The sequence below is a fragment of the Aspergillus ochraceoroseus genome, assembly GCF_002846915.1.
Source record: "Aspergillus ochraceoroseus IBT 24754 chromosome Unknown P175scaffold_1, whole genome shotgun sequence".
NCBI lineage: Eukaryota > Fungi > Ascomycota > Eurotiomycetes > Eurotiales > Aspergillaceae > Aspergillus > Aspergillus ochraceoroseus.
The window spans coordinates 366,603-379,609 of NW_024468476.1; the positions used below are offsets into that span (position 1 = coordinate 366,603).

General features: G+C 46.2%; 5 protein-coding genes across 5 annotated transcripts; 3 read left to right on the plus strand and 2 right to left on the minus strand.

The window, feature by feature from the left end:
* Positions 1-144: 144 nt before the first annotated feature.
* On the minus strand, positions 145-3,665 carry P175DRAFT_0512904 (exocyst subunit SEC10). The gene is made up of 2 exons (XM_040898715.1): positions 1,088-3,665; positions 145-1,027 (listed from the first exon to the last, which is right to left on the minus strand). Exons 1-2 carry the CDS (start codon positions 3,272-3,274, stop codon positions 524-526), a joined length of 2,691 nt encoding a protein of 896 aa, XP_040755143.1. The 5' UTR covers positions 3,275-3,665; the 3' UTR covers positions 145-523.
* Positions 3,666-4,380: 715 nt separating this feature from the next.
* P175DRAFT_0427600 (ditrans,polycis-polyprenyl diphosphate synthase) lies at positions 4,381-5,555 on the plus strand (the record flags this gene model as incomplete). The annotated part of the gene is made up of 2 exons (XM_040893253.1): positions 4,381-4,870; positions 4,960-5,555. 2 exons carry the CDS (start codon positions 4,381-4,383, stop codon positions 5,553-5,555), a joined length of 1,086 nt encoding a protein of 361 aa, XP_040755144.1.
* Positions 5,556-5,876: 321 nt separating this feature from the next.
* P175DRAFT_04511 (uncharacterized protein) lies at positions 5,877-7,453 on the minus strand. The gene is made up of 2 exons (XM_040894481.1): positions 6,944-7,453; positions 5,877-6,856 (listed from the first exon to the last, which is right to left on the minus strand). The coding sequence occupies exons 1-2, from the start codon at positions 7,048-7,050 to the stop codon at positions 6,199-6,201; spliced, it is 765 nt and encodes a 254-aa protein (XP_040755145.1). The 5' UTR covers positions 7,051-7,453; the 3' UTR covers positions 5,877-6,198.
* A 3-nt stretch (positions 7,454-7,456) lies between these two features.
* Positions 7,457-10,157, plus strand: P175DRAFT_0448037 (ELMO/CED-12 family protein). Its single transcript, XM_040894402.1, has 3 exons — positions 7,457-7,880; positions 7,973-9,320; positions 9,374-10,157. Exons 1-3 carry the CDS (start codon positions 7,617-7,619, stop codon positions 9,835-9,837), a joined length of 2,076 nt encoding a protein of 691 aa, XP_040755146.1. The 5' UTR covers positions 7,457-7,616; the 3' UTR covers positions 9,838-10,157.
* A 306-nt stretch (positions 10,158-10,463) lies between these two features.
* Positions 10,464-12,984, plus strand: P175DRAFT_0448041 (putative cell cycle checkpoint protein Rad17). Its single transcript, XM_040894403.1, has 2 exons — positions 10,464-10,935; positions 11,029-12,984. Exons 1-2 carry the CDS (start codon positions 10,579-10,581, stop codon positions 12,847-12,849), a joined length of 2,178 nt encoding a protein of 725 aa, XP_040755147.1. The 5' UTR covers positions 10,464-10,578; the 3' UTR covers positions 12,850-12,984.
* Positions 12,985-13,007: the final 23 nt, after the last annotated feature.

Sequence of the window (13,007 nt, forward strand, 5' to 3'; positions counted from 1 at the left end):
AAAGGGGAAATAATACCTAACTAGGTAGATACCACTATAATGACTATACTTGGCTAGTTCGAACTAGTAGTAACCGTCCTTTGTACTCCGTAAGCAGAGGATGAAAGAAACTCGGGAGAAATGCCAGATGTGTCTTACTACTAACCATGCTCATGTTTCAACTAACCAACTAACTAGTTAGTTAGTAGTAATAGTAATAAATAGTATACCAAAGTAGGTGGAGTAACTATGGCCAATTAATAGGACTGTGGGCGATACGAATCACTGATCAACCGTGCACGGTTCTGGTCATAAAAGACAAATTAGGTACTAATCTTCCTGAGTGTAGGTACTAGGGTACTGTAAAGGTAGAACCCTCTCCGGATTTCTTCGCTCTCTACCAACCTAAATGGGTCAATTTTTTTTTCTTGAGTATACCATGTGAGAAAAGGTCCATCGAAGGTAAAAATAGTACCATCCGTTCCTCATTGCGTAGGTTGTGAAAAAGATGACCATATAGGTACAGGGCCCGAACCTCCATCAATCATAGAACATTAAGGACATGCTGCATAGCAGTTGTGTTGGAGTCCTCCCTGCGGAACACATATGCTCTGACCTCCTGTGCAGTAAGCCCAGCTTCAACATGACCAGCTCCTCCCGCGCCTCGTCCTGACGTCGTTGCGGCATTGTTTCCAGACCTTCCCCCGCTGCTGCTCCCAGTGCCATATACCCTTTCGCGCAGAGCCTCGGGTCCTATAACAAAGAGACTGCCGACTTCCAGAAGAACGTCCATGGCTCCTGACGGCCCTTTTATTTGCTCATCTATATCCCATGATTTGAGTATGTCCGCGTACTGGGTCATGTCCTTCGTGACCATTAGTCCACCAGGACCATTGACAACAAATCGCTTGAAATGTTCAAGGAGGCTAGCACGAGTTCCAAGAGCTATTTCCGTCAGCACCTGGCGTAGATTAGCACCGCCAGATGGCAATGACATCACCGCAATATTGTGGGCACGGGTTAAGAAAGCGCAGATAGATGCACATGTCTATGGCTCCAATTAGTACAACGCCTCCATCGTAGAACGGAACGGGAATAAGAAACCCACCGGTGTTTGCAGCTTCTCCAGCCAAGCTGTGCTGTCTCCCTCCTTAGGGCGAAAGTCATTCTTCTTTTGACCTGCGAGAAGTTTGTTCACCCACATTAGAGTAATATCGATAAATTTTTGTTCGATTGTATTGATTTTCTCCTCGATGCGGACTATTGTCAAATTGGTCTTCTTTTCCATTTCTCGACGAACAGTAACACTGGCTGCCGCGAGAGGGATAAGCAGCGTATTGATGCACATTACCATCAAGTTCGCAATGCTTATAGAAACACGAACCGCCGGAAGATAGGCAAAATCGGGCTCAGCCTTGCCCGACTCTTGAGCTACTGCCGCTTCTAGAGCAGCATCGAGACAAACCTCAATATATCCCTCCCCCATTGCAAACAGGAGAAGATTCAGCAGTGCAAGCATATCCTTTGGCGTTTCACTATTTACGCTGAGCTCCAATCCTCTGCCGACTGCTTCAGCGAGCCATTTAAGCATCCGCTTTGCGTAGGCTACGCTAGGCTGGCCGTCTTCTTCCGTGAATTTAACGTCATTTGGCTTTGGAACATCATTAGATTCTTTCAGGTCTGCCACCTGAAGTAAGACCCGTTTTTGAGTATGAGAAACCTCCGATGACTCTAAACGGCTCATATATGCCTCCCGTGCAGATGCAAGAAGCTCACTGCTGGACTTTGAGAGGGATGAGATGAAAGTCGTTGTGGCCTTCTTCCTGCGGGAATGAAAAGTGGCGAACTTGAATAATAGAGATGTATACAGCTCTTCGAGGGTTTTCTTTTCTCTTTCAATATAGGAAGAGCCTACAAAGTAGGGTACGAATAAATCTTCCAGCTGCTGGTCCAGAACAAGTGATGTCTGCGAGGAAATGGCGTCTGGGTGCTCAGTCAGCCCGTGCGCTTTTAACTCATCAACTAGGGTGCTGACAGAGCTACGAGAGCTCTGAAGAGACCGGAGGAAAGCCAGTGATGAGACGCTATTTGCCTTCTCTAGGACCATCTCAAGCCTTTGCTGGATAGATTGCTGAAAGACCCGCTGTAGGAACTTGCCAAGTACCTGCTCATAGTAAGGGAACGCTCGTTTTATTATCGCTGACTCTTCCTGTACGACGACCCTCACTTCGTCGATTAATGACTGAAGGCTAGGCTCAACTTTCAGAGGTTCGGCGTCGGGGTCGGCAAGTTTATCCCATGATTCAGGGTCCCCGCCAACCTCCTCTGTTACCAGCTGACTTCGATCAATGAAAAACTGATGTTGATTGACGAATAGTGCGACAACACTCGCTCCGCTGTTGAAATCCTGAAGCACCGTAGCACAATCCTTCATGCCCTCGAAGTTTGCCTTGCGGTAGAAATCATCAAATTGCTTCAACAGGTCCTTTTCCAGCGTCTCGGAGAATTTCTCGATAATCTCCCGTGTGTTGAATCTGAAGCCGCTATTTCCGTCAACAGCATTTCCATTTGGAGATGCCGACCCGTTCTTATATGACCCGTTATTTCTGCCGCCGGATTCACTCCAGCTCTTGGAGTCCAGCCTTTGACTAATCCTCAACAATTGTCGCGCAATTTGGGCCGAACGTACTTTAGCTTCGCCCGATCCAGATCGCCGTAGATTTTCCAAAAGTGTTATTTCGCCTCTGTTGCTTACCCCATCCCAACACTCAAGAAGGAAGTGAGCATCGAGCGCTCTGCGTCTCTGCCGATCTAGTTCCTCTAACTTTCTTCCTGTTTCAACTGCCATATTCCCCATCGCTCCATTGTAGTCTCCGCCGGGGAGCCCAGTGCTATGAAGGGAGGTGTCCAATTGCTGGAACGACTCGATGGCCTGTTTCAACTTTTTACCCAGGGTATTGAGGTTTTGAGAGTGTTGTGCCTCCGCCCGGCGCACTGCCGCCGATAGCTCATTTTCTCGGATTTCTAAGTCGCCAGAAAGCTCACCTAGTCGTCTCTGGGCATGCTCGAATGTGCGAATGAGGGGTTTCGGGTCGAAGGGCTGGTTTCCGGTCGCAGGACCGATCGTAGAACGGCGATTACAGATTGCGCTGTCGGAGAGAGCTTCGATAAATTCTTTCACTATAAAGTCGCGACTAGAAAAGTCCTCGAGCGTGAAGCTAGGGCCCTGGGGGAAGACAGATGATCGAGATGCGGCACTCAGTTGAGAAGAAGACATTGTCACGTTGTCCGGCATCTGGGCGGAATATTTCGTGGCATGGAGGCTCGACAAGTAACACCAAAGATTTTAGAATATATATATTGTTATCCTGCTTGCTGTAACTGTGGTGAGCTGGTAGATAGACAGGAGCAGGCAGACCAGTTGTTGTCCTTGTCCGTGTTGCATCACTGGAATGGTCAACATGTCAGGTCAGGTCGGTTCCACTTGGGAAGCTTCTCCGTAGCTCCACATTCTTCATTAAATACTAATACTATTCGACCATTAAGAAGAGCGAAGGGTGGTTACCTGTATTATTCTTTCTCGAGCCTATGTAGATAGGTGGTATTTATAGGAGGTTTTTTTTTTTTATAGTATAGGTATTCTAAGAACATGCAGGCCCCATTCTGTACTTTGTAGACTAGAAATGACTGATCATCATCAATTGACGGCCCACTTTGTATTTACCTATACAGAGAGATCTAGTTATACTGTTATATTATACTAAATATCTACCCTCCGTAACTCGAGTTTTTAATGCCATCATACGATAGTACATAAATCAAGCACTACCTGCTTTACTAGTAGGTATAAGTGCAGTACTATGGAAACATAACATTTGTGTGATAAGTACTGTAAACCCAAAGATAAATGCATCTTCAAGTCATCACTTTCTCTATTCTAAGTAATCCAAAACCCTGTAGGTATGTGAAAAGGATATTAGACATTTTTGCTTATTTTAATCTTCTGACAGCTCCTTATTGTTCCTTGTAGTCAAGGCCTTGAGTGGCCATCGTAAGTCAAGAAACGTCAACATGATTAGGCCCTTGCCCAAATATATAGAAACCACGTATGTACAACAGTACATAGAACCAATTTTTTCCACAACCATACAATTAAAAAAAAAAAAACCCCCTCCAGGTATACTAATGCAACTAGTGAGTATTTGCTTCTGCAAATAACACCTAAACACTACTACTCCGTATATTATCCGAGGAGGTAATAATAACTGCGGACCGAGCTTCGCAGGACACCCAGTTCTTGGCTGATTTATTCTCTCCACCTCGCGCCTTCTTCAGGCATCCACATCTCATCTACAACCTCCTTCAATTTTGGCTACCCGCTTTCAGGGTAATAACGTCGATATGTTTTCGCAACGGGACAGGGAGGCGCTAAGAAATGATTCTCGAGGTCGAGGAACTAAGCTCAGCGTTTCTGACCGCGAGAACATTCTGAAACAATATCTGCCAAACCCGTCCGAACTTCCACGTCGCCCGCTTCAGCGACGCAAAAAGATTCCCAAGAAAACGCCCATTCGTACATTCGTGAAATCGCAGATACATCAAATCACATACACCTTCCTTCATATTATCTATGGCATTGCTGTACGACTCATTCAGGGCTACTATGCTGTGGTGGACCGCATCTTGGCCATCGTTTACTACCACCACCGAACTCCGGAATTGATCCGAAAAGATGTCAAAGGTCTGGATCGGTTGCCAGAACACCTCAGTGTTATTCTATCAATAAGGAATGAAGATGACGCTCTGGCGATCCTGATGGATGAAGTCGCAGAGCTTGCATCCTGGAGTGTGAGCGCTGGAATCCCAACGTTGAGCATTTATGAGAAGAGTGGTATGCCTTGCGAATATTAAAGAAATCGAAATATTTGACAGATGATGTACAACTTTTGTACCGTGATGCTGACGAGATATATTTTTTAGGTGCTCTGAAATCATGCATTCCCACCCTACACCAAGTAATCACGAACAAGTTGGCCTCTTACTTCGGAAACCCCTCCCAGCAACCCGCCCTCCGGCTTTTCGCTCCCCACCATTCTGTCTACGGGCAATCCCCTGGCAGAGACTCTCGCCATAAATCCAACCCCGAATCCCTGACAGTGCTCCTTTTATCTGCCACTGACGGCCGAGAGACCTTCGTTGACCTGACGAAGACCCTCGCGGAGATGTCCCAAAACGGCAAACTATCCCCAGAAGATATCACCATGGAATTGGTTGATGCGGAAATCAGCGAGATTACCACCCAGCCATCGCAAGAGGTTTCACCTTCCTCTGCACGCGGCAAAATTGATTTCGCTCAACCATCCGTCTCGGTCAAACCGGAGCCGGACCTCCTTCTAGTCTTCGGGCCGTTCTTGAAACTTGATGGGTATCCACCCTGGCATATCCGACTCACCGAAATGTTCTGTACGGGAGACAATCATAATGGAATGACTGGTTACGCCGATACCGTTGAGTACCAGGGGTTTCTAAGAGGCCTGTGGCACTATGCTGGAGCACAAATGAGGTTTGGACGTTAAGGGCCGAGGGTATCAGACACCTGTTGTATACAACATTTATAACAAAAGCTCCTTGTCATCCTCATGCATCTATTATATGGTCACCTTTTACATTAGAGCAGTTCTAATGGCCATTTCTGAGGCAATGGGAGGATGGAGAAAGGGAAGTCGACCCATGAAGGCTTCCGCATGTCATAGCGCATGCTTTACCCCTCGCCTTCGGGGACACTACGGCACACTATTTAATTCATTATAATTCGTGACTACCGGGCTGCGCAAATATTAGGCGTCTAAGCTCGCTGCATAGGCAATGGTTTTACGAGCCTGCTATAAGTTTAGAAAAGACAGCTTGTGAACAGGAGCGCAATAGATGTTTCGCTGAAATAATGTGGAATTCAGCCGCTCACACACTTCCTGTAGTTTTTTATGTCACTCTTCTCAGTTGGTGTTGACTGCAGATGCAAGAAATATTTTCATCAGGTGGTCTGGCTTCAAAGCAAAATACGCTATAGAATAAATAGTCTAAGTGCTGTCATTAAAATTATTTCGTGCCGTAAAAAGACATAAGAGAGCCGCAAACCCTCGCAGCACCTCAAGGATATCAAAAGTTCTGTCCAGATGCCGCATCTGCCGTGTATTTAAAATTAAAAAAAAAAAAAATTCCCTAGTGGTGGTTTTCGTAAGCGCAGTCTAGGCATCGCACCACTTCCAATCCAGTTTCAGTAATTCCCTCCACAGCACAAGACGAGCATATCTTCCGGGATTGCCTGAGGGTCTGCAGCTCACTCTGATCTGTTCCTTCTTGCCTTCGGTCCAACGCTCCCCCCCACGGCTGTTGATCTGCAAAATCGCCCAGTCCAATACAGTCGACAGCGTCACACCGGCGGAGGCAGATATAGCAGGTTCGCTGGTTGCATAGATCGCAGTCGGCATAGGCTTCGACGAGCTCTCTCGTATTTGGTTTTCGATGACATATGTGGCAGGAGCGTAGAACTGACGCGGATGTGCAGAAATTTTGCTGGGCTGGATAGCGAGGTACTAGGGTTTTGGGAGATACTGGCGGCGATGAAACATTCGCAGACGTAGGAATGCAAAGTGCTGAGGGTAAATGCTTATTTTGTACTGAATTGGGGTGGGATTGATGAGAAACCGGCAATGATTGTGAGGGTTGTTGCTGTGAGTAAGGATAAGGTTGCTGGAGGACTCGTCGTTTTCGGGGAAGGCATTGTAGGTGCGGAGAAAACTCTTCGTTGTCTTTCGATAGATCTGAACAATTTAAACGGAAGGAGGAATTCAAGCTATGAAAGTGTGATGGAAGAATTCTGATACTTGTTTGCAGTCACCAAGGAGATTAGTTTTTTCATCCAAAAAAAGAAAAAAAGTCCTACGCCACGAGATCGTCGACTTACGTGTTTATCGAATTAGGAAGATCAGTCTGGGTTGAATCCCTCTTTCGTTTCTTGAAGCTTGAACTTGGGACGATGAACTCATTCTGCTCAGGGGATATATCTAACATGATACGTTGATCCTATTGAACAGGCCAAGAAGAGTACCTGGGATGAAGAAAACGTGAGAGAGTTCAGGGGATAGAAATGGTGGAATCAGGAGACGGAATAAATATTCGGATCGTCCAAGTTTGGCGCCACGCTTATATCGAGGAAATTATGGTAAAGGAGAACGTTCGTTGAGGAGAGCTCCAAGGTTGATTTCCTCCTTCCCTTTATCAAAGTACAATCTATGGGGCTTTTGTTTCATGTAACTGACTATCTATCACTTGAATGATTCAAAGTGTCTCCAGCACTAGTACAATTCTGGGTGTAGTTAGGTATTTCTAACTACAATACTCCTAGTAAGGTACATGCATTATTGCTATTATTGGCCGAGGGCGAGCTCACAAGCTCTCCGTCCCATATCGGCGGCTTCTTGGCAACTTCACTCCCTCATGCGCTTTTGGGTTTCGCCCTTTCTCTCCCACACTCTCTCACAATTTAATGCTTAACGAGAAGACGCTTACATGACCAGGGACCTTGCCAGTGCATTCTGTCTGCAATTTGCGTGGCTAGAGGACGAGTGCTTTTGACCATGGACAACGACGTCTCCGAACTAGTCGAAAGGCTAGGAAGCGATGAGGATGCGGTGCGCAAAATGGCCGTATTCAAGCTGCAGAACAGCATTGGTGATCCTTCATTCGCAGATACTTTCATCGCAGAAGATGGACTAACCCGACTGCGCTATCTGACGTTACATGCGAGCGGAAACACATTGGCGTACAGCTTAACCAGCTTCGCAAGGTTGTTGGAAGTTGATAAGGGATGGGAATGTGTGGACCAGGAACTTGTTGAGAGAGTATGCACCACAACTACCCTGCTACTTTAATAATAGCCACTTATCCTATTAAATCGCCCCGCTAACGTATACAATGGTCTTGTCATTGATAGATCGTTGAGCTGATAGTGATGCATCCCTTGGTCAACATCCTACGAGGTGCCATGTCTATTCTGGTGTCCATCGTATCTCATCCCTACACCGGTGGCGGTCGTCTGTCGCAAAATGGTACTTTCGGATTTCGCGCCCTAAAGCCTGCCATTGCTATTTATCCACAGTTTTTGGAAATGCTTGTCAGCCGACTCTCTTCCGCAGATCACGCTCTGTGCGCCAATGCTCTTCAATTGATAAACTCCCTAATGCGCGATTCAATCACAAATGATTCGGAGCTGGAATGGCCGAAATTTATCCAGAAACTTCAGGATCTGGGGGTTATCAAAGCAGTTTATTCTCTTATGCAGGGCACCGCACTACAGGATCATGCACATCCGCTAATTGAATTTCAGTCCCTTACCAAGGTTCTCTTGAGGAAATGGCGCGATATTCCCCTAGACCTGGAAAAGCCTGAGCATCGAAGGGCATTGAAGGGCATTCACCTAGCGAGCACTAATGACAAAGGAGCTGAGGCCAGCAATGACGTACGGCGATCGAAAAAGCACAACCCGGAGAAGTGGAGGCGACTTGGGTTCGAAACAGAGAGCCCTGTGGTACAGTTCGAAGACATGGGATTTCTGGGAATGATGGATTTAGCGGATTTTGTCAGGAACCATCAAGATGCATTTCAGAAGATGCTTCTGGAGCAATCTACAAAGCCAACGCTGCAGCGCTGCCCAATTGCCCGCGCGTCCTTGTCCGTCACATCAATTATATACGACCATTTCGAGGTCGATAAATCGGAGGTCGAAGACACCAAAAGCTATTTGCTATTAGAATCTCGGTCTAATCTGGACAAGATATTCAAGCCGCTTCTTTTACACTGGACTCGATTACATGTTGCTGGTTTGCATGCATTCTTTCGTCTATGGAAAGCTACAGGAGCTGAACTAGAAGATTACGACAAGATCGTTGAGCTGGTGCGCATTCTCATTGAATCGGTCGTTGGGGGTGCCGCAAGAACGAAGGACGTGCAAGATGTCGAAGAAGAGTTAAGCGATTTTGAATATAGCCGGCTTCGTAGTCTACAAATGGAGTTGCTGGAGCTTACGTACGAGGACGTTTGGGGGCAGCATTTGCGACAAGTACGAGAAGAATTGCAGCATGAAGCCTTGCAGTTTGTCAAGGAGCAGAGAATCCGGTGCCTACTACAGGGTGCTTGGTTCCCCAACGAGAGTGCGCCCATAGTGGATGGAAGCTCCAAATGGAAGTTTATCCAGCTTTCACATAATCGAAGATTCCTACACTTTGGGGATTTTGAGTCCGCAGACATGAAGCGCCCAGAGCTCGACGTGCTTCCTGGGAAAAGTAAGACAATCCCGCAATGGTCTAAGGCGATTTCGGAACTAATGCTGTGGCAGTTGATCTATCCATCGTGTCTTCAGTGGTTTCCAATGTATCGGCGCCTCCCGATGACTCGTCCGCTTCAACCGTCAAGAGCATGACCCAACACGTTTCATCTACAAAAATTACGATTCACGGCTACGCCCATTCGTCCCCAATTTCAAGTGACGGCCATAAGAGTAATGGTCATATCCGATCCGCCAGCCGAACAACCCAAAGGGAGGTTGTTCTTTTAAGTCTTCGTCCTCAATCTCCAAGCATTGCATCGGAGTGGCTTGATGGTCTACTCATGCTTCTCAACCAGCAACCCATCACAGCAGAAACCAGCAAGTTGATCAACCTGATCAGTAACTACGGGCTTAAGATCCGTTTGTTGAATGTTCGATTTGACGACGCAGTATTCGCAGGGGAGGCCCCCGCTGTTCCCTCACGAGATGGACTCACTGATGACTATTATTATGATGTGTTTGGAGGTTCTTAGAATACTAATGTCTCTCAATGCTGGTGACCCCAGATAAGAAGATAAAGCGCTGATTGCACATATGCCCTCAGTGTCTGTACTTTTATCATTTGTATATTCTTCGGAACCTTTTATGTCAACTATAACGGCACTTTAATTCACCATGAAAGCTTACAGTTCGTTCCTGGGGAATTTCCTGGAACAGCTTACATGGGGCTACGAGCACTTCGAATTATAATTCAGGATGCTTTTTATTCATTGCCCTAGGGTCGCCGAGTAATTATTTCAGCTGGTATATAGTCTCCCAGTTGGGTTCGAATAACTATATATTTACAACCCCCCTTAATAACTGCATAAAGACAATTTTTACACTGAGGATTATCAATTTTAGTGACTGTGGCAAAACGATATCTTATAATAGCTATGGTCTATTTCATCATCTTTCCGGGAAAATAAGTTTCATGGATGTGAATAGCAGGCAGGCACAAGTATCTACCTGGGTTGCCTGAGGACCCAACCGTAAGCTGCCTTAGGTAGCCAGCCGCTCCACAACTAATCCCGTTCTCTTCTCAACAAGGTTAGCATGCTCTAAGCGCCTCAGTTATTTTATCGCTTGGGTCTATCCTGTCTTCCATGACAATTAACTACGATACCCGACCGCCATCCGATACATCAGCCCTCGATATCCTCCAAAAATCTCTTGGCTTTCATGGTCCAAGACAGCGATGGCCCTCCCAGACCTTGGGATCGACAAAGGAAAATATGGATGGCTGCGAGGACATAATCGAAGATGATTATGATTCGTTTGACGAACTGTTCACTCAGCACTTTACAGATGAAAATTTGTCAAAGCTCACACCATCTGCTCCTCAGAAAAAGCCCCGTTCTAACGGGCCAGCACCCACAGCAAGCAGTCAGCAGAAGGCTATAAACGCGACCAGACGCTTCGTCCTGCCACCGGAAAACAAATTCACTACCCCCCAAGCTTCAAAGGAAGACAAGCTGCCATGGGCAGAAAAATATGCTCCTATCAATTTAGAGGAATTGGCGGTTCATAAACGAAAGGTGTGTGATGTTGAGCGATGGCTAAATGATGCCCTTGCGGGAAGCAACCGAAGAGTATGTATGCTTGCTTTTTCTTGCCTTCCCTCCTTAAAACGGAGCGAATATCCTGTCTTGATTGATTTCCATTTGCATTGCTAACCAGCATAGAAATTGCTCATTCTTAGAGGTCCCGCTGGGTGTGGAAAATCGACTACAATATCGTTACTATCGCACTCGCTTCAATTCGACATCTTGGAGTGGAAAACGCCTTTAATTCCGGAATTTACTGCAAAAGGATACGTCTCTCTTGCCGTCCAATTCGATGAATTTCTTAGTCGGGGCAATGGTTTCGGAAGTCTTGATTTGGATGGTGATAACGAATCGCGGAACATCATTCAAACTAAAGCCCGCACTTCTCAACGACGTATCATTCTTGTTGAAGAATTCCCGACGTGGTCAGGGCGAAATGCCTCTAGTTTGGCTGCATTCAGGCTATCTCTGTTACGCTACATTTCTATGTCTACGCCTTCAACGCCAAAGAATGCTCATGCTAACGCCGGTCAGCCAGCTGCATCGCCGATTGTTATGATTGTTTCGGAGACATTTTCGGGCTCGGCCCCCTTGGACAATCTAACAGTCTACCGACTAGTTGGTCACGAAATTTATAATCACCCTAGCACAACCATTATTGACTTTAATAGCATCGCACCGTCGTTCATGTACAAGGCTCTAAGCCTGGTTCTGGAGAAGAATGCTGGCTGCTCTAAGCGTAAACAAGCTGCCGTGCCTTCATTATTGGAAGGCATTTCTAAAATAGGAGACATCCGGAATGCAATTGCTTCCTTGGAATTTATTTGTCTTGATAATGACACCCAATCCTCTCGGAGTAAGGGTGCCAACAAGTCTATGAGATCATCTAGGACACGGAAGATTCTCACACCTTCAGAGAGGGAGACATTAAAGGCAATAACGCAAAGGGAGGCAAATTTAGGGCTATTTCATGCTGTCGGCAAAATTGTTTACAACAAGCGGGATAGCTCCGTCGCTGATGCCGAAATTTTGCGATTACCCCCACCTCCAAATCATCTAGCTCGTTTTAATCGACCAGAGGCCTCTCAAGTCTCTGTCAATGAACTTGTGGATGAAACAGGCACCGATTCTCAGTCTTTCATAAGCGCTTTACACGAGAACTATGTACCATCCTGCTATGGGCCCTCATTTACTGACTGTCTAGATGAATGCATAATGGCATTGTCAGACAGCGATTTGCTGTGTGCCGATCAGAAGGGCCATGGTAGGTTTCGAGCAGGACTGGGAACCGGCATCATCAAACCTGGTGCATCCATCGACTTGCTAAGACAGAATGATATCAGTTACCAAGTTGCCGCACGCGGTCTGCTATTTGCTCTTCCTTCTCCGGTGAAAAGGCAGATGTCATTTGGTGACCATCCCAAGCGTATGAGTGACTCCCACAAAATGTTTTCTCCTCCCACGTTCCGACTTCTACAACAGGTCGAGGAAATCCAAAGCTATATAGATATGTGGACCTGCACTTTCCTTGATCCTTCAAGAAGACCAGATCTCAGCCGCCTCACGTCCCGGAAAACTCCACATATAAACAAGGAGAGTGATCAGGCCTCTTCGGATGTAAAGCAACCCCCCGGTATTACAATGATATCGCGCAAGGATATATTACTTTATCAACTACCATATATGGCTATGCTCTTGGGCGATGAAGCCGAATCAATGCAGGTTAGGAGAATTACTAGCTTTTCTGGTATTGAGACACGTACGCACGGCAAAGTTCTGCAGGAAGACGAAAGGTCTATGTTGGAATCATCTTGCAGCGATCAAGGGCCATTGGCAAGAGTTAGAGGTGCCAAACGTCAAAGGATTGCCAATATTGCTGAAGCCAGGATGTCTTCGATTGGACAGGAAGATGATGGGAAGCTTTTTTTGAGTGAGGATGATATTGTAGATGATTTTTGAAGTTTCAATAGTCCCAAGTATTTTTGTATTGTTTTGAATAGCCCGAGCAAGTAAAACCAGGTACCATCCCACTCTGCGCAATATTTTGCTCTTAATGATCAATAGAGATCCGAACAAAGGCTTATCAATAATAACCTTCATGGCTATCCTTTTCTCTA

Coding starts and splice junctions, on each gene's coding strand:
- P175DRAFT_0512904 (XM_040898715.1), bottom strand. CDS start 3,274: ATGCCGGACAACGTGACAATGTCTTCTTCTCAACTGAGTGCCGCATCT. Junction 1,028..1,087: donor TGGAGAAGCTGCAAACACCG/GTGGGTTTCTTA, acceptor TTGGAGCCATAG/ACATGTGCATCTATCTGCGC.
- P175DRAFT_04511 (XM_040894481.1), bottom strand. CDS start 7,050: ATGTTAGATATATCCCCTGAGCAGAATGAGTTCATCGTCCCAAGTTCA. Junction 6,857..6,943: donor CTTCCTAATTCGATAAACAC/GTAAGTCGACGA, acceptor AACAAGTATCAG/AATTCTTCCATCACACTTTC.
- P175DRAFT_0448037 (XM_040894402.1), top strand. CDS start 7,617: ATGGACAACGACGTCTCCGAACTAGTCGAAAGGCTAGGAAGCGATGAG. Junction 7,881..7,972: donor ACCAGGAACTTGTTGAGAGA/GTATGCACCACA, acceptor TGTCATTGATAG/ATCGTTGAGCTGATAGTGAT. Junction 9,321..9,373: donor CGACGTGCTTCCTGGGAAAA/GTAAGACAATCC, acceptor ATGCTGTGGCAG/TTGATCTATCCATCGTGTCT.
- P175DRAFT_0448041 (XM_040894403.1), top strand. CDS start 10,579: ATGGATGGCTGCGAGGACATAATCGAAGATGATTATGATTCGTTTGAC. Junction 10,936..11,028: donor TTGCGGGAAGCAACCGAAGA/GTATGTATGCTT, acceptor TAACCAGCATAG/AAATTGCTCATTCTTAGAGG.